At 33.2% G+C, this 25100-nt stretch overlaps 3 protein-coding genes across 4 annotated transcripts; 1 reads left to right on the top strand and 2 right to left on the bottom strand.

The window, feature by feature from the left end:
- Positions 1 to 1985: 1985 nt before the first annotated feature.
- LOC148612261 (myosin-2 essential light chain-like) lies at positions 1986 to 8184 on the bottom strand. The gene is made up of 6 exons (XM_088593530.1): positions 8063 to 8184; positions 7947 to 7974; positions 6463 to 6600; positions 5172 to 5336; positions 3917 to 3994; positions 1986 to 2594 (listed from the first exon to the last, which is right to left on the bottom strand). The coding sequence occupies exons 1-6, from the start codon at positions 8063 to 8065 to the stop codon at positions 2566 to 2568; spliced, it is 441 nt and encodes a 146-aa protein (XP_088449656.1). The 5' UTR covers positions 8066 to 8184; the 3' UTR covers positions 1986 to 2565.
- A 2692-nt stretch (positions 8185 to 10876) lies between these two features.
- On the bottom strand, positions 10877 to 14387 carry LOC148612260 (uncharacterized). Its single transcript, XM_088593523.1, has 2 exons — positions 14284 to 14387; positions 10877 to 12458 (listed from the first exon to the last, which is right to left on the bottom strand). The coding sequence occupies exon 2, from the start codon at positions 12442 to 12444 to the stop codon at positions 10972 to 10974; it is 1473 nt and encodes a 490-aa protein (XP_088449649.1). The 5' UTR covers positions 12445 to 12458; positions 14284 to 14387; the 3' UTR covers positions 10877 to 10971.
- Positions 13232 to 25076, top strand: LOC148612259 (solute carrier family 49 member 4 homolog). 2 transcript variants are annotated; one of them, XM_088593521.1, is made up of 13 exons: positions 13289 to 13504; positions 14196 to 14481; positions 15947 to 16037; positions 16485 to 16648; positions 18843 to 18897; positions 19327 to 19382; positions 19725 to 19778; positions 20224 to 20353; positions 21779 to 21887; positions 22537 to 22604; positions 23084 to 23202; positions 23807 to 23989; positions 24572 to 25076. In XM_088593521.1, the coding sequence occupies exons 2-13, from the start codon at positions 14226 to 14228 to the stop codon at positions 24793 to 24795; spliced, it is 1509 nt and encodes a 502-aa protein (XP_088449647.1). In that variant the 5' UTR covers positions 13289 to 13504; positions 14196 to 14225; the 3' UTR covers positions 24796 to 25076. The 2 variants fall into 2 exon arrangements, with proteins under 2 accessions (XP_088449648.1, XP_088449647.1); XM_088593522.1 differs by lacking the exons at positions 13289 to 13504; positions 14196 to 14481 and adding an exon at positions 13232 to 13280.
- The last annotated feature ends 24 nt before the right edge of the window (positions 25077 to 25100 follow it).

Raw genomic sequence — 25100 nt, 5'->3', positions numbered from 1 at the left:
GGGGGGCAAACAAGTTTTTCTCACAAGACAACTATATTTCATTTTAATGTGTTGGTGGTACCCCTATATACCATGGGTGTTCTGCCCTTAGGACACCTTTTTATGGAATAGCCCATACTTTAATATTCAAATTTAACACCTTCTAGATTAAAAACAAAATGCTTCACAAGGTGCTGCTTCATAAGACTACAGAGGTCAAACCCTATAATCAATTTGGTACAAATGTGCACAACATTAAAACTTGATACAGCTCTTTAATTCATACTGTGATGTTTGAAAAGATTCTGACAAGAATTAAAGTAGTCATTCTTTTGAAGTTAGATGTAAGAAATAAGCAATTTAAAATGCGTTGAAGGAAATGCCTATTCTGCATTTTATTCCATAACTACACATAAAACAGCCATAAACCTTTTAATTCATCAAACCATTCTCTCTGTAGTACATGTATAGAACGTATTAGTACAATTGTTTTTGCTTTGTATAAAATCTGATTATGTGTTGAGATACTTTTAATTCTTACCAAATTATAGGATTTTGATGTTGCTATTAATTTTCTTTAGGCTTACACATTTTGCAGGATTTGCAGTAAGAATTTAATTTTATTAACCTGAGAGTCTGTCTCTATGTAGCACTTTTGCTTGTGCACACTCTGTATTTCTTGAAGAATCCTATTTCTTTTAACATTTTTGATGGTAGGTTTTATAAACGTATTAAACCACACCAAGCTGTATTTCCAATATGTGGCTAAAGTTGAAAGATAAATCGTGAACCTTGAAATTTGACCATTGTTTGTACACAACTTTGGACCTTTTTTTTGTAACAAATATCATTTCCTCTGGTTATAGAATTTAACCAATTTATATGAACATTATTTATACACCTTTTCCAAGCCAGAAACTTGTTCCATGGCCATCTCATCCCACTTTACTTGTTAATGTATTTTGTCACTGACTTGTCAAATTATTTTGATGGAATTGCACTACAGTGTATTTAGTTAGTATTTCTTTAGATATCAAGGCTGTTTGTTGACTATCATTTAAATATTAGCCTAAATATGATCAAAACTGCAAATACAATACAAAATACGAAAGTGTGCAAATACAGGATTTAGCCATCCAATACATCATATTGGCCTGGTTTAAATCCATATTGGCCTAAGGCAGTAAGAAGTATTCGGACCAGTTAGTCAATAAAGGTAAAATTGCCTAAGATTTTCCATATTGGCTGAGTTATTGGTCCTCGGCTACACCTAAGTCCAATATGGCTAGCCTTGGACCAATAACTATGTCATTGTGGAAAACTTTACACAATAATACTATATTTGCTCGCTGATTGTACTTATCACTGTGTTGTAGTCTAACTAAATCTAAATGTGGCCTTTCAGTTGTGTTTTGTTAAGACTTGTATATTGGTTTTATCTTATGGTCATTCAAAATAGTCCACCATCTCTATCATATTGATATACTTATAAGAAATTACAGCAAGTAAAATAGTTAACTTCAGGAAAGAGTTGGTCTTCCCTTGACCGAATGACCATTACCTGATGAAATGTCATAGGAAGTCAACTGGGAGATTTAAACTTTCTCTCACTGTACAGGTAATTTATTCTTTATCTAAGAGAAAATTTAAATCGGTATGTCAAATGCCTTTATAACTAAGGAAGTTCATCAGGTGATTATCATTCAATCAGGGGAAGACCAACCCTATTCCCTGAAGTTCACTACATTACTCACTGTAAATAAAATGAATCATACATAAAAGCATAAAGAATTCAATGACCCTGACTGCTTTACATATTTTACTTCTGGCTATCAATTCATTGAGAAGCAAACTGAATAAAGAATATCCTACATGATAACATTTATTGAATGTGAGCAGCCTTTACATGGTCACTGTAAAATATATAAATGACTTCCAATAATCAATAACTTTAAAAATGTTTTTTGAGGTATGATTACATAGCCACAAAAACATAACACTCAAAATAGTATTTTTAAAAATTTTATTTTTTCATCTATAAATAAGCAAGCCATTAGGGTTTGGTTTTATAGCACATTTAAGACTGACAAGTTTCAATGCCATAGCCAAGAGCTTGGAGGCCCAATATAAAATAATTCTAGTTCAAAGTTGATACAACCAGAAATGTAGGATTTGTCTAACAGCCACTTTTCACTCTTCTGATAATTTAATGGAATTTGAAACCACATTTGATGAGATTCATGTAATCATTGTTGACAAAAAAAAATGCCTAGTATACAAAAATGATCAGTCCTACATGTAGTCATCTGTTTCTGGAAACAATTTTGTTGAAATACATTTATGGAATGTATTTTTACACTGTTTCTTTTAAAAAAATAACAGCACAGTTCATGGTACATATTTACCACATTCGTGCATTAGTACATGTATGCAAATCGGTGCATTTGCCTTTTCAACTCAAATTAAATGGTCCCATTTACATTGTTGTATCTTGTAAGAAACATACTTATGATATAGCTAACAATTTAATATAATATACAAAATAACTATATGGTAAACGATGCATAGAAAATCCAGTCAATTACTTCAGCCATTCATAACCATCTTGATGAAATCTGTAAGGGAAGAGAAACTTTTCTTAAGATGCATTACATGAAGCTGTGATCACAAATATGATTAAGACAACTGAATTTTCTTTTGACCTTACCTGCAACCAAATATGATTGATTCATTGATTATGGTTTAAGGTCCTATAGCTGACATTTTATGCAGTTCAAGATCAGAACATGTACCAATTGAACAGACTGCTTTGTATTACATGTAGTCCGACACACTGAGCCGCAGTATTATAATACTACAACTCAATATAAAGTTTATCACACTAAATCCTTAATGGATTCATACTGTTCATTTTCCTGTGTGTATTTCAAGGTTCATTTGTGTCATACATTTTGTTCCTAGTGTGTTAATTTTGATGTTTCTAGTGGTGTTACACCAAAGAAAGAAATGATTTCCCTTCTTTGCATCATGAGTATTACTACTTCTTGTTGTTATGAATTATCCTATAAATGTACACTTAACACTTTAATAAAGAAGTTAGACCTAAGTAATCATTGGTACGTTTGTGTAAATCATTTTACATATATCTCACTAAACTTCAGTTGTAATACCACTATACAAACTTAGTGTCACCTGAAAGCTGATTGAATCTGAAGTAATCTAAAAATTTCCTTTACTTTATTCAGTGTAGGGTAAAAAAATACTGAACAAAAACTCTAGGCCCTTGAAATGGCTAAATTTCAAAACAAAAGTAATGATTTCTGCAAACATGTCTAGATTCACTTAGCCGTTCTTTCTTTGAATGCACATATGGTATGTAGGTATTTTATGAGAGTTAAGGTAAAGGATGAATATCATAATGAAACCCCTCCAGCACAATCTGTACTAATATTAAATTTGCTATGAGCCTTATAAACAACTGAATCTAACATAGAACGTAATAGGGACCAGAATTAGTGGTAAAACACCTTCAAAGTAACTTGGATTGATTTCATTCTGATTCAAATGAATGCTTGATAGGCTAAGTAAATTTGAATATGACAAAACATAGGTATGATTTCAAGAGTAATGTCCCTTATGAATTGTATATACCTTTTCCATAAACCATGGACTGACTTAAGAGAAGGAAATACAAAAAAAAAAGAAATAAAGAATTGTAACAGTAAAAAGTAAAAAATCTGCAAATAGGGCTACTTGACTTAAAATATGTTGAAAATTGGTACATTGTAATGAACCAAACTTGTGACTATGATGTTAAATCATTAAATAGGAAAAATATAATATACTGTTACCAAGCCAATTTTGATTGCATTAACCAAGCAGACTTTTAATGGAATGAATCTACACAGATAATAATGTTACAATTCAGCATTGTTACCTTCATAATTAATGTTGCCCTGTGCATCTTCTTGTCCTTGTAGTAACTGATCTACATCATCATCTGATAATCTGTCACCTAAAAAAAAAGAAACAATAAACAACTTTTCATTAACACATCCACTTCCATGGTTTATAAACAGAGCAATTATAGGCAGATATTTTTCTATTACAATATAGGTACTAACTGTGCTGGAAACTATGGTGGCATTGTCCCTAGCTGTTAAACCAAAATGTACAAGACTAAACACACTACTTATACAAACATGTTACATAGGATTTCTAAAAACTTGTGTGAAATAAACTTTCAAAAGATAAACCTAACATGACCTAAGTCATTTCAACATAGTAATTACATGTACATTAAATAAGGGTAATAATAAAATTAGCTTTCACCACTGACACAGGTAAAAAGATGTGTTTCCTAATAATCTACCCACTCTTCTTTTTCAACTAACAACAGTGTAATTTATAGTTATTTTTCAATAAGCACTGTTGAAGTCAGAATGCAGGTTTCAAGTAAGCAGAAAAAAATTAACCAGATTCATTTAAGTTCCTTATGAAAAACATTGTTAAATCAAACATAGAAGAATATTGTACAATGTACTTCTGTCTACAGAAATGTCACTTAATTGTGATGTAAGAAAATTTCATTGGGAAATGCTTGTTAGTCACTGAATTTTAGGGTTCCATAAATTGAGCATTCAAAGTGAAGTACAGTTTTTTTGTATTTAAAGATAAGGTACTACAGTTTCTTTGCGAAATTATTTTTTTAAATACACGGTATCTACAATATACATGTACCTATGAACATGTATAATTGGTACCCAGTCATTTAGATAGATGATCTTATAGTGTCTGTAATACATGTTTGATTGTAGTTTTGGTGTTAACTGCAAACCAAGTTTAAAATGTCAGAATTTTGCTTGGAAAATACTTTCATATGTGGTATCAACCAACATTAGGCCAAAAAAATAATAAGTCTTGTATCCTGCTACCAATACGATAGGTAGGGAAATTGTTTAATTAAAAAAAAAAAACATTGTACATTGAGTTAATGGCTAAATAATCTAGATTTTAACAAAGCTATATCCAAAATTGCCATCGAAAATTTAAGGTAAGCCAAAAAAACTAGGGTAGGTGATGAAGCAGGAAAAAGACATATTATTTTTTTTTTGGGGGGGAGGGGTCTTATAAAGGATTGATAAAAAAATTCTGGTTCAAAATAATTAGTTTTACTGCAGATCAACATTCACCTAAGCATGTAAGGACATGTCGTAGTTCTGCAGATGATATATATCCATTTTGTTCTTTATCAAACATGCGTAGACCTTCAACGAAATCTTCATACGTTGCACAGTCTCTGTTCTTGCTTACTGTGTGAAGGATTGGGAGGAAGACTTCAAAAGAAATTCTAGAATCTGAAAAAAAAATACACAGTTTTAACCACAATGTATATGGAACCATATGTCTTACTGGTATGTAGCAGGTTTATACTCCATGATGATCAGTACACTTTGAAAAAATTACAATGACAAAAATTAATATGATTTAAAAATTATTTATAGAAGTGGTCATATACAAATGTTCCTGTATGATGATTCAAATTCAATTTTTTTTACAAAACTATATTTATGGCTATAATAGAAGTTGGAAAAACTGCTATACTAACATGTGCATCTACAAAAATTACAAATACATGTATAAAAATTTTACAAGAACAGCCTAATCAAATATTTCATAGAATTTGAATTTCAATTACTATTGATAAAGAAGTCGCAGTACAGATAATGTACATGTACACATTTTAATGTATTGTCCTAGCTTTTTTTAAAAAATAAAAATGAAATGAAGCAAAACACTCTGATATAATCAGACACACTTTAAAATTTGACACTCAGACAAAAAAACCAGTTCATCTTGCTAAATTCCCCCCAAAAAAGCAATTTCAACGAATATTAGGAACATTAAAACAAGACCACATGTCTAGACATTGGTCTGTGTCACATATTGGTCAGTACACCAGTGTCTTCAGTATGAATACAAACACCAAACCCGTTATCAAATTATAGTGTGGGTTACAATATTCCATATGTAATATAATAATGAAAGTATTAAATGCATTTAAACATGCTGAAAATATCTATTTTCTTCATAATAGGAGATGCAGAAGTAAATAGAAGGAGCTTTATACTTATGGATCGGAATGGAGCAAACGCAATTTTGAAAACCGGTAGGTGTGACATGGACAATTCCAACTTGAAAGTCGTTAGAAGCAGTTGAAAAGCAGTACTATATTACTGCCAAATCTACAATTTTTTTGTACAGCACATCTTTCTGACCCCCACTCAACATATCAATATCCAAATATAATAGAGGAAGGTTGCGGAGTAAGAGGAAATTTGGACGACCTATCTACATGTACCCTATTTTTTTCAAAGGTGTAATAGGAAAAACACATAATTTTTTTTGCCTTAAAACAGAAAAGGTGTTATCAATCAACAATACTCTTCACAACTTTGTTGCATGGGTATAGTTGAATCTTACCTGGATTGTTATAACCACATTTTCTCACTTCAAGCTCTGTTGGATTCTGTCCAAGAGCTCTAAGTACGTCACCCAACTGAGATGCTGCAATCTTTCCATCACCTCTCTGATCAAATAAATTAAAAGTTTCTTGGATATCTGAAATTAAAAAAAAAAACAAAACATGTACAACAAAATGTATAAAAATAAGGGGAAGTGGTATGATTGCGAATGAGATACCAGTAGTCATCCACCAAATGCCTAGCAACAAACAATTAAATTTCTACAGGTTAACACACATTCTTCAATGTATGCATTTATCAATGACAGGTATTGAAAGAAAAGAAGGAGTAGAGTCCAGATGTGCTGGGCATCTTATGAGTGCAGAGTAACCAACAAGGAAACTATTTCGCCCAAAATGGCCCTGAGTGTACGTATGTAAATTCCTTCAGAAAAGGTGAACTTCAAATACACTTTTCATATTCAAATGAGAAGAAATTGTGCTCCTCTACTTGCTGACCTATCATTTCAGTCTTATAAGGCTGAATGATATGATCCAAAAGAAGGAACATTGTTTAGCTAGATCCTTTAATCTCAGTTTCCACTATATTTTGTATTCACAACTTTCCTTTCATCTGTGGCAACATCCCTTCATTGCCTGCATATGGAGTTTTCATGTCACTCCTCATATGTTCTGTCAGAGATTGCCTTAACTATGCAGACATTTTGTATTGGGCTAGACTTCTTACAATTAGGCTTCTGAACAGGGTTATGTTGCTCCAAGATTAAAGTCATAACTACATAAGTTTTATGGTCATCATCAAGAACTCGTGAATCGTTACGGTATATCAAACTGCACCATGAAAACTGATTTGTTCAACGTGTCATAACATCCTTTCCTCTATCCTGGATCTGACTTTTTATGAGCTACTCAACAGGTGTTTTCTGAAAAGCAGAGGACGCTTATCCTACCAGTGCACCTGGTCCATGCTCCCATTCTTAAGTGGACTCATGATAACATGATTTTTAAAAAAATAATTTAAAAATAATTCAAATGTTAGGAGGCAGCTGATACTTTAAGGACGCGCCCCAGAGACACAGGTTGTTTTCACTAAATCCAGCAAGTTTTTCTTGTGCCCAGAATGCATGTTATTAAATGTAATTCAGTTAGAATGCAGTATGGGCAATGTAGTTATTTTGGGGGAAGCCTAAAGAGCTGTTCTAATTCAAATACATGGAGAAAACACTGATCTAATGTAATGAAGCAGATAAAATTAATAAATGTTGAAGCAAGATCTTATAAATCATTAACTCGACTTTTTTATCTGCAAACATTGGAAGAACTCTCTAAATTATTGGGGCTTAAAGCTTCTTCGCATATTTTTTTTGAAAATAGATGGACATTTTAAAGTAGCAAAATAACTAAAAATGATATATTGGGCAAATATTTGCACATACGAGTCTTACGACCCCTCCCTTTTAAAGACCTCTTAAACAATTCTTACCTGCAATCTGGTCTTCTGTTAGGGCAGACTGAAAAAAATGGAAAAGAAAGGAATTAAATGATGAAAAAAGCAACATAAATGAACATTTTCGAGCTAGAAATCATGGAAAAACTTACCATCTTCTACTTGATCTTGTTTGTGAAGTTATTTCCGGATTGCAGGTGCGACTTCCGGTTTAGTCACAAGCTCAAAGTAAATGATAATATTTTCATTTCTTACTTAATAAATAATAAATATAATAATTATAAATCTTTTTATCTTTTATCTTGGCTTTGTTGTGAATAAACTTGTTTTGATTTAAAAAATAACTCGAAATTTGACAAATTTGATATTATCAATTGCAACAGTCGCATGCCATATAAGGTAAAATATTTGAGGTCACCAAGGGGTGACATTTTTGTGGAAATTCTTTACAAACGTCATATGAAAAAGTTCGATTATAGAAAAAACAAGAGCTCTCGAAGAGACTGAATTACTCACCTGGCAAACTACACAATATTATATAACTAAGTAAGTAAAGGTATCATGCTTTGTTACCATATTTGACAAAAAAGTTATAAAAAAGAGCATAACTGAGGACGTAAGGCACTGTAAAATGTGTGTTTTTAGAACCTTTGGAAATTTTGGCAGGGGTCCCCCTATACCGTTCTCACAGATTTTTTCCGTAGAGTCCGGGTTGCTCTTTACTTTAAATTTGTTACTTTGTACGTGCTATTTTGGTATTTGAATTTCACGTTCTTCATTGAGTCTATTTTCCCTGTCTCGTCTTTCTCCATGAAATATATTCATTTGATTTCCGCTCGAATCTTGGTTCCGCTGCCTCAATTTCTGTTACACAAAAAATGGTTCCGATCCAATTCCCTTGATCCTCCACTGCATGAATTATAAGAAAATACCGTGTTACGAAAAATCGAAGAATCAGAAGAAAGCATAAATATACATGTAATGTACCGAGCATTATCATGTCGCACTGATCTCTGGGCATATCAATGCACATTATTGAATACCACATGATCATGTTATAGCACGTTGTTCTAGATATGAGATAATGTATATTTGAACTTTGCTTATGGTGATGGCTTTATCATGACTGCCCGACAGACAGACAGAAACTTTATTTAAAGTCAGTGGTATAAAAATACAAACACAAGCTCAGTAGAGCGTTTTACCGACATAAATAACAATAACACATTAAATATATATGACACACACATACAATACATAAAAAAAGCAGGAGGATAAACATAAAAGTTACTAAAGGTACATGTAGCATGCAAATAACTGAAATGTAAATATGATAAAGCGGCTTTAGATCTACAGGAGCCACATTTGCACGAGTTGCTTTCCCAGTTATTGATCAAGTTTGTCCGTGCACGAATTGTCTCTGGCAACTCATTCAAGAGTGTGGCCACAGCATATTTAAAACAAGGCGAACAAAAGTTGTTATTCTTAACTGAGAAATTTCTACTACATTTTCTTTTCTAAAATTAATAGTTAGATTGTTTATATTTAATTAAATCATTTAAATATACAAAACTGTTCGTGTAGAATTTTGAAAACTTCAATTGCCATGGTCCATAATCATCGAATTTTTACAATTGATAAACCAGATTTAGATAGTAAATATTTATACGATGCAGAGTATCTTGGTAAATGAAACGCAATGCTCGCTCTTGAATTTTTTCCATTTTTTTGTGTGTTCTTTTTCCCTTAAAAAAAAAAACAACAAACAAACAAACAACAAGAAAATAATTAAAACTAGACGTGATAAATGAATAGACCTCCCCAACTTTGATAAATGTTTACCCATACATTTAGCCGCCTTGTCGCCTTTTTACAAATGTTTAAAATATAGCCTTTAAATTTAAGGTGGTAATCTATTGTCACGCCTGGAGTAGTTTGACCTCTTGTTCACAATAAATTTCATATTCCCACCTTAATCAAAATTTTAAATTCCCACTTTTTGTTTTCTTCCCAATTTCAACAGCCTGAAATTTGTCCGGATAAGCTTTCATTCTATTGTCAGTTAACCAGTTATCAAAATTGAGCTTTCATTTTCCAAAGTGTTATCTAATCCGTCGAGATCGTTACCTAGTGACCAAGTGTTATAATCCGCATAATTATACATCGCACTTTCCTTGACAAAGTTAAAAGTATCATTTAAAAAGACATTTAATAGAATAGGTCATAGTACAGAACCCCGAGGAACGCCCTAGGAACAATAAAGAGCAACCCGGACTCTACCAGAAATGCTGACGATGTCGCGAACCGCAGGCAAGGGCAATGACGACGCTGAAGGCAAAAATCACGCCCAGGTACCCACTTCCAAAGGAAAGTCAATTGATCGATAATACTCTCTACTGAAGCAACTCATTGGTTTAAAGTGCGATTATGCCAGATTCACATTATAATGCTCATTAATGACGCCACATGACCACGTTTTAAGCAGTAAGAATAGTTCATTTTTATTTGACATCGCGGAAATTACAACCATTACAGAAAGCAAGCTTTGATCTCAAAACCGGAGAAAAATACAAGAAAGAAGACACTTTGTAAGCAGACAAATACGTACAAAAGTAAACCTTTATTGAATTTGGTTGAATCTAAGGTATAAATTAATTGTGCAAGGAAATAGTAACTTTAAATAGAACAGCTTATGTACATGTACGAAGAAAAGACAAAAATGGCTAAAATCGTTCAACTACCAACACCTATTTTCCTTATTCATGTAAGATAAAAGCAATTCCATGAAATAAGTTTTGATAACATTTTGTCGACCATGATCAGAATTGCGTTTTTTGCTGTTCATTCTGTTTAATTCGTTTGTTTTGATTTGTTTATCCTATATGACATGATGGCTTTCCATTCTTTGTAAATCTAAGAGGAACACCGGTGTTTGCATATAATACACAGAAACACAATTATATACAAAAAAAAGTTGAAATAATATTCAACGAATAAGCCTCATCACGTTTTACATTCATTGTGTAATTTTAATTTTTTATAAATATGTAAATTTATAGATTTAATCCTTTTTCAATTCATTCTTAATGCGCTCTGAAATAGGATCATCACTCCTCAATACCACTCTCAGTATGTATAAGAAATTGCTGTAATCTAAAGGAGCTTTCTTCTCTAAAATCATTTCGGCAATATCTAAATGTCCATTTTCAATTGCCAATGTTAAGGGAAGGTAATGTTGTTTGTCAACAAGGTCTAAATTCGCGCCCTTTTCAAGGAGTATTTCAACAATTTCTTCGCTACCTTCTTCACAAGCGAAGTGCAAAGCTGTATAACCGTTGCAATCTCTTTGATAATCAATGTCAGCACCATGATCAAGCAATAGGGATAATATTTCCAGGGAATTCTCACTTACAGCCATGTAAAGTGGCGTGGCATCTACACTGTCAGGAGAGTTAACATTTGCACCTTTCTCAAGAAGCAGCTTAGCAATTTCTACATGCCCACCAACACAGGCGGTATAAAGTGGGGACATGTTTTTTTTATTTTGTAAATTGACATCAGAGCCTTCAGAAAGAAGCACTTCAACGGTTTCCAAGTAATTCTTTTTACAAGCAATGTACAGCGAAGTCATGCCATTGCTAGCATAAGAGTTAATTTTTGCACCGTTTTCCAGAAGGAATTTCACAATTTCGACTGAATTAGAGTTGGCAGCCATATGTAGCGCTGAGAATCCCTCCGTACTTAGGATATTCACATCGGCACCTTTTTCGATCAAAAAACGTGCTATTTCAGGATGATTTTTGTCGCATGCAACCATCAGTGCAGTGCAATTGTCATCGGTTCTGGAATTAATATCAGCACCCGCCCTTACGAGTTGCTTAACTACATTTAAATGACCATTCTGAGAAGCAATAAACAACGGTGTCGTCAAGTTGTCATCAGCAGTATTTACATCTGCATTTCTGTCGATAAGAAGCGATACTATTTCAGTATGACCTTTGGTCGATGCCAAAAAAATTGGCGATTCTCCAGTGGAAGTGCAAATATTTACATCTGCATGATATTTGAGTAAAGTCTCAACTATATTTCTATGTCCATGTTCACTTGCAATACATAGTGGAGTTGCTCCTTTTACCCTACAAATGTTAATGTCTTTCGAATTTTTCTCCAAAAGCATTTCCACGATTGGCAAGTACCCCCTTTGGCATGCCATATAGAGTGGAGAACGTGGTAAAGAATTGTTAACAGTTGCATTTTCATGGAGCAGAAGGGATACAGTCTCTGTATGTCCATTTTGACATGCTACATAAAGAGCATTTATTCCATTCTTGTCTGCTTTATTAACATCTGCCCCATGTCTTATCAGCTTTGTGACAATAGAGGTAAAACCGCCTTGTGCAGCGAAAAATATCGGCGGTGTACCATCGTCTAGGCAAGAGTTGACTGACGACTCTTTCGTTCTCAGCAGTTCATCTACGTGATTTTCATCCCCATTTTCACAGGCATCGAATAGATTCGGTGGCCCAGAAGTCATGCTTTTCCTTTTGACTATAAGATTTAAGAAAATGAAATTAGTAATTTGAAAATACTACAGCAAAATCAAGAAACGGCATGATGTTATATATACAGTAAAACCGGACTTTATTTAGAAACCGAACCTCTTTTGGACTGAACGAATTGTTTAGTGTAAGAATGTGTTCATTAATTTAATTTACACAAATACAAAAATGTACTGAAATTTATATGAATTAGAGACTTCAGAAGTCTGGATTTGTTAGCCGGGTCATCAGTTAATTTATTTGGGGTTCGGTTTACACAGGCTTCACTGTATCGGATCGGGAGTGCAATATTAATTTACTGGATTATACATCTTTATTGTAACATACATGATCTCAAATGAAATGCTTGTATTTTACAGTTTGGATAATAAGTATATTTACAATCAGGTGAACATTTTACAAAAATAAAAAAAATGATGAAAAATGAAATATACAATACATTTTTATTCAACAATAAATGCTATCAATTCCATAGTTTATACTAATTTTGTTCAAGAAGATTGATGATATACATTCGACCAAATGCAAAGAATTTAAACCCCTTTTTGTTTATCAGAGTATATTGACTACATATGCATGCACAGATACCATTGACATAATCTTAGCTTCCGTTACCGTTATAAAACACAAAAAGATATTAATTTGATGCAACCCTTGGATCCTATAATTTGCAGATAAAGAAAGACGATCGCGGGATAAAACTTAGTTTTAGTGTAACCCACTGATAAATATGGGCACGTGTCATGTGTCCGATAACCACAACCATTGCGTGACCCTATGTGTTTCCTGCAAGACCGCGTACATTTTTATAGTAGGTCGACGTTTTCAGAAAGTTTGTGGAGCAGTTGATAAATGAACTTAACATAATTACATAATTGACAGTGTGTTAAATACATCGAAGCAATCCGTATTGCCAGTGTCATATGCTGTTGCTCTTGTAAAGAATAATAGTAAAAGTAAAATATTAATATGCTATAAAGTGTAATAAATGTACAACGTACCGCTCAACTGAAAACGCTACTTAAAAAATTCCAAGTAAGAGCTAACTGTTATTAACAATGATTTATAGGGACGTCTAGCCAAATTAAATATGCAGTCTCCGTAAAGAGAAGATAACTGTCATCGCAATGGCAAACTTGTAAAAAGAATATTATTCTGGGATATGAAGCTGATTTGAATATGTTAGTAAGCACATCTTGACTTAACCTTGAGGACCAATGATCCACATGTGGAGGTTCATGTTCTTTTTCTTCTTTGTTACAAAAAAAAAAAAAAAAATCCCAAATTTGTGATTGCACCTGTTACAGGTTGCACAGGAAACAGGTTAAACCACTATATCATCGAAGCTCTTCTCTCGAAAAAAAAAAACAGTTTTAAAATGTTTTTTTTTTAGTAAAAGTTAACTTTAATTTATGCACATTATTAGAAGACTTTTTAGTTATGTCATGTACATTATCCATGCAGACAAAGTTAATGTCGATCGATCGTCGGTTGATAAAAAAAATCCGTATGTCAATATTTTCCTAGTATGGTGTAACATGGAATAATTGCATTCCCTCATTCAATAACGATCACGAGCTTTGGGATAAATAAGGGATCGATCACTTAATATAATGGGTGTACTTTAGGTGAATAATTATAGCTTGTACACATGTATTTATCTTATTTAAATAAATATGTGTCCACAATGAATGTAATCATTTGTCACATGTCTTCCGGTATATAGATCGTGTTTATATTGTGATGGAGAACAAATATGGACGAAAATGAACCTCTCATCAGTGACTCAGAGGAAAAAGCAATAGTCTACTCACGGAGATGGTGGATATTAACAATATTTTCCTTAAATTGCTTTATACAAGCAGTGATCTGGAACACTTGGGGGCCGATTGCGCAATCAGCTAAGGAAGTCTTTCTATGGGATGACGGACAAATTGCTATGCTGCCCAACTGGGGTAACATTGGGTTTATCGCAACAGTTTTTATCGCTAGTTACCTAATGGATGAAAAAGGTAAATCATTCGATTAACTAGTGAACCCTCTTGCTATTACGGTCTCCCCTGGAGTTAAACTAAGGTTTGTAACACAAACACTTTAACACTTTGCCCCCTCCCAACCCGGCCTCATTTCTCAGACCTTTTTTCAAACAATGTATATAATATTAATAATCATAGACCCTCAACTTTTATTCCAGACTAAAGATTTCCCATCGACTTCGCGGTTTTATTTTCGATTTCCTATTTTAAAACTAACCTTACAAGCCTTAGGTGGTACATGTGTGTGATAAAACGTTTTTTAACTCGCTTTGTCAAAGGCCACACGAGCTGTTGCCACGCATCAGTTTGCGTCTGTCGTATTACTTAATTTGGTCACCGGCATCCTTAGGGTTTCTACCTTGCAAATTGTGTCGATTATATAGACCAACTGAAGCGTAAAAGATGACCACATTTGCTTTTGTAAGACCACATGGGTGAAGTTACTAATTTCTACATATACATGTATATCTCAAAACGTATAAGAGATACTTGAAAATAAATGAGACTTACCTTCTTGAGCGTATAGCTCTACCAAAGTCTCTGTTGGATGAATGTTGTACCGTTTTAATTTTCTTGGTATTGCTAAATTTGCCGGATTCTCTCTAGTAAACATAGTTTCAAATAATGATTAGTGTTATGATGTAAAAATCGATTTGGTAGGTGCTACTTTTCGCAGTTTCTGACCACAGCGAAACTGTCGGAAATCAGTACACCGCGAAAATTAATACGCTTACAGTATTGTCCTTGAAAGGCGAAATAAATTACGTTTAATTTTGTATTTTTTTGTCAATATCTTGAAAAGTGTAATAGAAAGGTAAAAAAAACTATCAATGGATGAAATGATTCTTATGACCTGGCCTACAAAAGTCTTTGTAGGATGACTCCTTGTTAGAGTTATTACTATTGAAAGGCGAAAAGTGTCGTTTTACACAGTGTTTAGCCAATGCCTTGAAAATTATAATAGACACTAAAAAACTTATAGTTTACGAGTACAAAAAACCTACTAGTCTTCATTATCTGAAGTTGTAGGACGACATCTTGTTAGAGTTATTGCCTTTGAATTGCGACAAACGAACCATGTATATGAACGATTTAAGTATGCTCCTGGAATCAAGACCGGATCTAGACACTTTGAAAAGGAGGGGTTCCTCAGAAAAAAGGTGGTGCTAGGACATGTAAAATTGCCATTTTTTTGGTTAATTTTACATATGAAAATAACAAATTTTCCAATAGAAAGGGGGTTGTCAACCTCTGGATACTCTGGATTCGCCACTGCGGAATTCACATCAGATAACATCTCAACCATATGATAAACCCTTTGCAGTTCCTGGGTTTATATGGGTGCCTCGAGTTGTTCTTGATCGTGATATGGAAAATCTCGTCTAATTATAAAAAAAAATCAATGTTTAGCGATTATTTTTACGATTTTTCTATTTTACAGGTTTAAGATTATCGGTCATTGTTTGTTCAGGTTTATTATTAGCTGGGTCTGGAATAAGATGCATTACAAACATACCAAAGTATGCTACATGGTACGGTTATAATGATTTTGCCAGCCGTCTGATTATTTTTATATCCTTTTTTAAATATCTTAACTTATATAACTTAAAGGAGATATTTGGCTTTTATTATTAGTTAATTTATAGTTTTATTATTCAGTTATAACTGAAACCCGATTGAGATGAGATATTTTGTTCTTCGTGTATAAATTGAAAACGATCTTGAATAACTTAAATTACATGTTTTATAATTTAAAAGTTTGCACATTGATCAGTATATTTGTTTCAATTTTTTAAATCCATTTATGTTATTGCTGCTTCCACTAGGTCTTTAGATGTCGATCGGATCTGACGTTGACCCCAAAATAGGACCAAAGTCTGGCCACCAATACTTTCTCAAACTTTTAGTGTAAACATATGCTCTTTTTATTGTGTATATTTATAATTTACTTTGATTAAAAAAAGTCATCTACTTTTAAGGTTAATCAACATATCCTGCATATTGAATGGCATTGCCGGAACAGTCTTTTTCGCGGGTCCAGCTTTGCTAGCCTCGGTCTGGTTCCCACCAAATCAACGTGCAACTGCGACAGCTATTGGTTCGTTCTTCAACTATGCCGGCGTTGCTGCTGGATTTATCATTGGTAAGATATATTGGTCTAAATTCCGTCATCATAATCTAACGATTGAAGTACATGCATTTGTAAAAGAAAACATCGTCTGCATCTTCTTCTTCTTCTTCTTCTTCAATTAGTTAAGCAATCTGTTGAATTGGTTGTCTCCAAAAATTAAAAGACGTCTATCACGCTAATTAATGCATCTGAACTAACCATTACGTGTATCATAAGTTTTCTAAATAAATCAGCTTTCTTTATGCACTGGCAAATTTGCCTTTAACTGCACTACAGATTGATGTTTAGTTTTCTGTATTCAGTTACTGTAACCTATGATAGGTCTGTCTGAATTGCTGACATGTGTACTATATAATAACCAAGTAATAATCATAGTTATTTCAATTTCCAATTAGGAAAGTGAATGGAACAAATACTAATTTTTATATCCCCGGTCACGTCATTACAGGAGAAAACGAATCTCGCGGTAAGGTTCTTTCTGAAGGACCCGAGTAGTGAACCACGCTCCATGATTTGGAATTATAACTTTAAAATTCTTATGGATGCCGTGGAGGATTACGCAAGAAAATGGATAGAACGAGAACAAGGAGACATTGATTCAGTGTGCGAGTTAGTAAAGGCTGTGAGGTCTTTATTTTTTAATATTCAAACGTATGAAAGTTTTAAGTAGGTCAGTGAGTGTCAATGCTACATCAGTTTCAAAGATTCCGGTGAAGCAAAAACATTGTCTTCTATGCATGGCAAATATGTTGTCGTACCTGCAGACAATGCCCAAACGACATTGGTGTCTGCAAAACGTATTACATCCAATGTCTATTATCAGAGGTAGACGCAGAAAATAATAGCAGTAATAAGACCAATACAGCTACCACACTCTCCAAAGAAGAGATAGTGGAAAACCATAAATCTGTGCTATCCTCTTTTGGCCTCTCTACCAAAGACGATTATTGTGATCTACGTCTATATACTGGATTCCTAAACTCCACAAGAATCCAAACATACGAAGCTAAATAGATGGATCTGCATAATGTACCACCAAACCTCTTTCAAAACTTCAAAACGTTTTTTGGAAACCCTCAATTTAAGATTATTATCAGAATACAATAGCATTAAAACCTATTTATTTTTCAACTCTTTAAACTTCTATTTCCCATATTCAGTTAAAATCCTCGCTCAAAAACATTATACATCGTTGTTACTCTAAAAAATTGGCACACCTAGATACATATATGTAGTACTCGGTATGGATTCATCATACTTTGTTAAAAACGATTCCAAATCATCTTCCAAACATACCGATTATATTTTCGAAATGCTGAAATTTTTTATCAATGACGTACTTGTCCAGTGTGATGGACGCGTTTTTCAACAAACGGTCGGCATTCAAATGGGAACAAATCGGGCCCCTTTACTTTTTGACCTATTCCTTTACTCTTAAGAGGCTGATTTTATAGCTGATCTGATTCAAAGGAAGAAACATCGTTTAGTTAGGTCCTTCGATCTCAGTTTCTGTTATATAAATGACGTATTATCGTTTATCCTAAATTAGGATTTTATACATCGCATCTATCCCAATGAACTTGAGATAGAGGATCATGCTACAATTTTTATGTTGCTGTAAAGTCAACATATCCTTATCTACAACTAGAGATCGATGGCAAAGGAAAACAATACGACAAACGCGATGACTTTTCATTTCGTATTGTCAGCTTTCCTTTCATCTGTAGCAGTATCTCGTCTGCACCGGATTTTGTGCCGAGCTAGATTTCTTACTATTAGGCCTCTGGAACAGGGTTATATTTCTACAAAGTAATCACTACATTAGTTTTATGGTCGTCATCATGAACTCGTGGATCGTAACGGTGTATCTGTCTGTACCATGAGAACCGATTTGTTCAACGTATCATAATTTTTCTTTCATCTTTCGTCTACCCTGGACTTTTTTATGAGAAACTCTGCGGATGTTTGTAGTTAAGCAGAGAATGCTTACCTTATCCGATGCACCTAGTCCATGCTCCTAGTTTTTAGTGAGGTCCGAGTTGTACATTTACTTTTGTTATTTTGTATGTATTATTTTGGATATTTTATGTTCTTTTTAAATTTATGTGTATCTGTTTTCCATGTCTGGTCTTTGTGCCTTGGTCACATTCGTTGATTTCCGCTAAACAATTGGTTCCATTGATTATTCTTTTTAACACTTTCACAGGCCCAGAACTGGTATCAGCTCCGGCATACGAAAATTCAACAAATACAGACATCAGGTAAATGTTTTCATACCCATTAACCCATTATTCTCGTAACATATTTCAGTTTACAATTTATTTTTACATTTTTTGCAATTAAAAAAATAGCACTTTCGAGTGTTGCTTAATTTTCTATCAATAATTGATGATTGATCAACTCGTTTTAATCGGATACAAATACAAATGTTTTAATCAAGCTTTTTGCTGTTGATTTATTTAATATTTTAATTACGGATTATCCGATTTGTTTATTTGATTCATTTTGTTATAGGATTTACAATATGTGTTTTTTAAGATGCAAGGGTAGTAGTCAGTGATATTCGCATTTCTAAATGACATAGAAATGGACTGGAATTTGATTGGCAGCATGTAGAAGCTACAACGGTCTTGTCAAATTACTACATTCATTGATTAACAGTAATGAACTGTCTATTTTATTCTTTTAAGCAATTCATCAACAATGATGTCATTCGTATCTACCTCAACCTCATCGTCACATAAACGTAGGTAAATCAACTCTTCAAATATTCCTTAAGGTATCAACTTGGTCAAACTAAAATATAAATCATATATAAATATTGCAAATTTAATCATGTTGCGCAGCTGTTTTAAGGAGTAATACCTCCACTGCAGCATTAATACCGATCGAGATCTGACAAAAAAAACTTTCCCAGAAGCACCCCCCAAAAAAAATCAAGAACAATTGTTTCCATTTACACTACAAGTGGTTCATATCTTTAAAAGTTATCAGTGCGTTCGAACTCGGCGTTGTTTTTATCTGGTCAACGCTTTTAGTCAAAACCAACTGCAATTGATATTTATCAATGCATTTGTTTTATTTGTAGATGTTACAAACTACTCTCAGTTACAGAGTGATATTACGTGGTTGTTATACTATGGTAAGTTTAAAGTATTAATAGTGAAACTTGGCACGAAAAACTGCTCTTAGAATTATTGCAATCACTCATATGCCATTGAACGAAACAGTAAAAAAAAAACATTAAAACAACAAATACAAATAAGATAAAAAATAAATAAGAATCGGGATACAGTTATGTATTCCATGCTGTGCATGGTGACATTAAAGAATTTGGATGTACCTATAGGATAAGCGCGAATCACCATCTCATTACTCAAGATATGTAAAGTCTAAATAAATACAAAAAGAAATCAAGGTCTGTAGTATATTAGACTTACAATTGTTTTTGCATGGAAAGTTTGAAGGTGATGCATTTCAATTAAAACTGGTAAAAATACGTAGCCAAACAAATTGCGTTGAATTTAAAGATATATTCTATTCTCTATAAAATTATAGCAGTAATCAATTTAGCAATTCATTTGTAGAATGTATAGCAACTGGAGTCCTCTTTATTGCTGGGATACTGTATTTCCCAGACAAGCCACCCACACCACCCAGTTACACAGCTTCTGTTAAAAGGATTGAATATACTTCAGCTCTATGTAAAATTATGAAGTATGTAATGAGCTATATTTTAGTATAGTAGTTTAGTAAAGCGAATACATAGACAATATCTAACAACAAAAATACATATAAAGTTTTTAGTTTGAAGGTACAAAAATAAATAATGGAATCAACAATAAACTATTAATATTTTCATCTAAATCAAACGTGACACGCCCTTTAGTGAAACATATTGTGAATGTTACCTTTGATCCTCTAAGTCCTTCTACTTCTATAATCAGATGATATGCGATCTTATTTGTTCACCTGCCCGTTAGCGATTGCCATCACTATGTGTCCGTCGGTCGTCGTTGTCGTCCGTAATTTTTTTTTAAACATCCTCTTCTCTGAAACTACTCAATAGATTGTAACCAAACTTTTCATGAATGTTCTATAGGATATTTTTAACAATCCTAAACTGGGGATTTTTGATTTGACAAAAAACATGACCGTCGTTACCAAAAATAGACCATAGGGGTCGGTCTTATTGTAGAATTATGCAAATAACTCAAAAACAGTTGGGTTTAGCGAAAAGCTGGTAGGAAGTAAAATTGTTCAGCATGATGGGATGCCGAAATTTTCAGAATGATCCTTTGACGAATGAATGAGTTTTTGGTTCTGAAATGGATTTTTTCCCGAATTTTACATTTCCAACTTTGAAAATCTTCTCCTCTGAAACTACAAAGCTTTGAATTAATATTACGTAAAATATGTTTAGCAATCTATTCGTGTGGATATTTGAACTGTGAAAAAGACAAGGCCACCGTTTCTAAAAAAATATATCATAAGGGTCAAATTTCAGAATTATGCACATAACTCGAAAACAGTTGGGTTTAGCTAAAATCTGGAAGGGATTAAAAATTTGTTCAGCATAATGGGATTTTTTATCGGTCGAATACATGGCAACCACCAATAAAATTGACGACTTGTTGGAGTAACTTGAAAACCAAAAGGTTTAGCCTAATTTTCTAGGGAGGATTGGATCAGCATGGTGTGATCAACCTATGCTGAAATTTTCTTAAAGATCTGTTGCTCTATGTTGGAGTTATTGCCATTGAAAAGAAAATGTAAAAAAAGTAATAATTGGAGAATAATTTTATAGTATGAAAATCGGGTGGATAACTAAGATGCTCTATATTGATTAAATGATTCTTGTGACAATAGTACGGTAAGGTCAAAAGTCCAGCTGTAGAAAGCTATGAAGACTATTTTTGACCACGTGAGCCATTCAGGCTCTCTAGAGCGTTTATTATTATTATTTTTTTTAAGCCCCCTTTTTCAAAATTCCTTCTCATAATAATCCCTGACATTTCAGGTTTTTATTTCTTAATTACATTCGACTTGTAAAGATATATATCAAAGAACACCCAGCATGTTCTCTTTAGATAGAACATTAAAATAGATCTTGATATCACAGTATATCGTTTCCCTTTGCAGAAGTGGTTCGGTTTGGTTGATATCCCTAGCGTACGCTCTACCTTCTGGTGTGTACGGAGTGTGGGGTTCAGTTCTAGATGTTATATTAAACCCTGTTGGTATTGCACAGGTAATTATAATATTATATGACCGTTCGTTCAAGAGGCACTATACTTTGTTTATCATTTTTCGTTTTTATTTGTTATATCTTCAAGTATACCCTTTTTCCATTGATACCATAAGTTTTTGTAATGCCATATTGTGATTGCTCTTGATTTCTTTAAATACATTTGTCGGTTAGTTCACCTACTTACTTTTGTTTATATAATGTTTAAGTCTTATAAACCATGAATTTTGCACGGTAATCGCCTGTGGTAATTACGATGTCTATTGTAATGTCTATTAAGGGATCATTTTTTTTTGTGTGTGTAAAGTCCTTGATCAAGTTTAATAAAATGTGAAAAGACCTATAAATGCTTAATACTTATGAATAAAATGTTACATGTTTTTTTAAACACATTGAAATACATATTTTCTTATATTTTCATATGTTTAGCACCACTATGAAAATTTGCTTCTGACTAACAAATTAATTTATGAAAATTATATGTTTCCAATAAAATGTCATTTATGTAAAGAGTATGATTTTTATTTGATTTTCCAAAACATATGATATTATGTATTTCTAAATGCCCAAAACCTATTTTTCCATATGTTTTAAAACATCTGTTGCAATTTTTCCTGTATATAGTTAGCACTCCGACATTCTTGTATTACAGACTGAAGTTGGCTGGATCGGCTTCTATGCCACAATGGCTGGTTGTTTGGCAAGTTTGTTTATTGCAAGGTTTGTATCATCAACTGTGTGCTAACTACTCTTCACTTTGTACAAAACTAAGCGTTTAGTTTTTTTCTGGTCTTTTGAGAAAATGAAATAGAGGCTTTTGACGGAACGAATGGAATGGTGAGAGTTTGAAATCCTCGAGAACTGACGCTCATTGCGGGTTCAGATGTCAAAAGAAAAGGACTGCAGCAGTGCTAAGCAGGTCGTAGACGGCGTATAAAAAACGCTCAGAAACCTGGCCGGCAGCCATGGCGATATGCCTTCATAGCAACTGGGATGTTTGCTCAAGGTGGTTGAATCGGGTAACCCTGACATGGTACATGCTGTAGTTGTCAGGCCATAATACGGAAAAGCTGACCCCAAACCATAAAGGTGCAACGTGATGGGAAAGATGCTACGTTCATCACACGTTAAAGAAGGTTACATATAGGTTACATTCTTTTCATATTTGTTAAAGATAATAATGATTTTTTTTGTTTTAGATTTGCCGATATATTTATGAAACATATGAAAATGTTTTTGATATGTTTGTATATTGGTGGTGCTGGTTCATATGTATGGTTTACTCTCATATGTACAAAAATTATACATTTTTCAACCGGTGAGTATAATTTTGTTTTTTGTTTGAAAGAAAAAAGAATTTTCAAAGGATAATTACTAAAATTAATATATTTAGAGATCAAAAATGTGATCAAACCTTATAAAGTTAGAACTGATAATCTTAATGTTGCACATTTATCAGACCAGAGTTCACTCATATACATCACATTTATCAGACCAGAGTTCACTCATATATATCACATATACATCACATATACATCACGTGTTTAATTTTGTAAAAAATACTTCATTTATATGACTAGTTATGTTTTGATTCGTTTTGAGATAAAAACAAAGCAAGTTCAAATACATTTATATGCACTCAACAGAGAAGTATAAAAACAAACAATAAATAACCATCAAAACACAAAACACAGATGCAGTTAAAGAACTCGAATTTCTCAAAGACATTTGTGCCACGGTATGGTCATCTGCTATCCTAAGAGCACCCTAAAATAAATTATATCTTTTGTGGGATAAATTAAGGCACTGAACTTAGAAAATAATGCATAAGCATTTCAATAAGGTATAACAGTGCTTCATGAAAGTGAACGAATGCAACGCGAGAAATCTTTTCCTGATCCATATATTTGTTTTCTTTTTAGTGCAGATATACCTTTCTTGTATACTTGGGGGACTGTTTCTGAATGGCGGTATACCATTGTTTTATGAACTATCCTGTGAAGTATCGTATCCTATAGCTGAAGGGATTACAGGAGCATTCCTAACTCTTCTTAACAACATATTTGGAGTTCTGTTTTTATTAGCATTGCAGATACCTAATATAGGTTAGTGATTATGATTTAAGGAGTTATCCAGAGAACCAAGATTAACCTGGGTATTTTGTATTTATCGAGAGAACCAAGGTTCTTGCGGAAATTAAAAGGGTGTAATCTAGGGATAAATACCAGACATGGAAACCAGACATACACAACAAAGAACAAAAAGTAACTAAATAATACATATAAAGTAACAAACGTAAATGAGCAACTCGGACTCCACTAAAAACTGGGAGCATGGAGCAGATGCACCGGTAGGGTAAGCGTCCTCTGCTTTTTGTTTTTTGGGGGTTAAGGTGAATCAGAATTCAGTTTTGATAGAGAGTCCAGTTCATTGACATTACCTACGAACTTTACCGTAATAGTTAATAATTGTGGTAAAAGAGAGACAACCTTGGTTTATTTCTTTGAACAAGCATTTTATGATTATTGTAATACTGCAATGTGTTAATTTTTCCTGCTTATTTTTCAATTATCCCTTCAAATTGTATTTGTTTTGAAAAATGTTATTTGCTGCCTTCAATAATTGATCCGTGTTGCCTTGAATTTTACACGTCCATATTTTCACTAATATTTTTTTTTATATTCCAGGAACATCGTGGACAAACTGGACTTTAGTAGCAAGTATTGGTGTAGGACTGTTATTAATGTTTATTTTCCCTGAATCCTACGGACGTACGGACCTTGATATGACTATAGACATTCCTCCTCCAGAGGAGTCTTCCACTAACGGAGGATTACCTAAGGGATCTAATAAAATTGTGATTGTTAACGAGGACGTTCTGACAACGACAGATGATGTATGTGCGACATGATGTTTACAAAATTTGAGGAATGTCATTTCTTCACTCTATTCGTCTTTCATTTGCACTTTGGGTTAAAGTATCTATGGAGCTTTTATTATTTTGTAAAAGTGCCATATCCCTTTGAAAATTTATGCACATCTGCATAGTGAGAAACATCAACAAACATGCATGGAACTCATGTGTGATTCAGTATTGTAGAGAACTTTTAGAATTAAATTTACATTTTATTAGACTACTCAGGTGAATTTTTGTGATATTTGTTGTTTTATATTAAATAAAAGTAAAGAGTATCATATTTTTATTTATTAAATTTG

Source organism: Perna viridis, chromosome 7, assembly GCF_037379345.1.
Source record: "Perna viridis isolate PV_CMFRI_1.1 ecotype Kerala chromosome 7, ASM3737934v1, whole genome shotgun sequence".
NCBI lineage: Eukaryota > Metazoa > Mollusca > Bivalvia > Mytilida > Mytilidae > Perna > Perna viridis.
The sequence above is the reverse complement of the archived record's forward strand: the minus strand, read 5'-3'. Positions and strand labels throughout refer to the sequence as shown.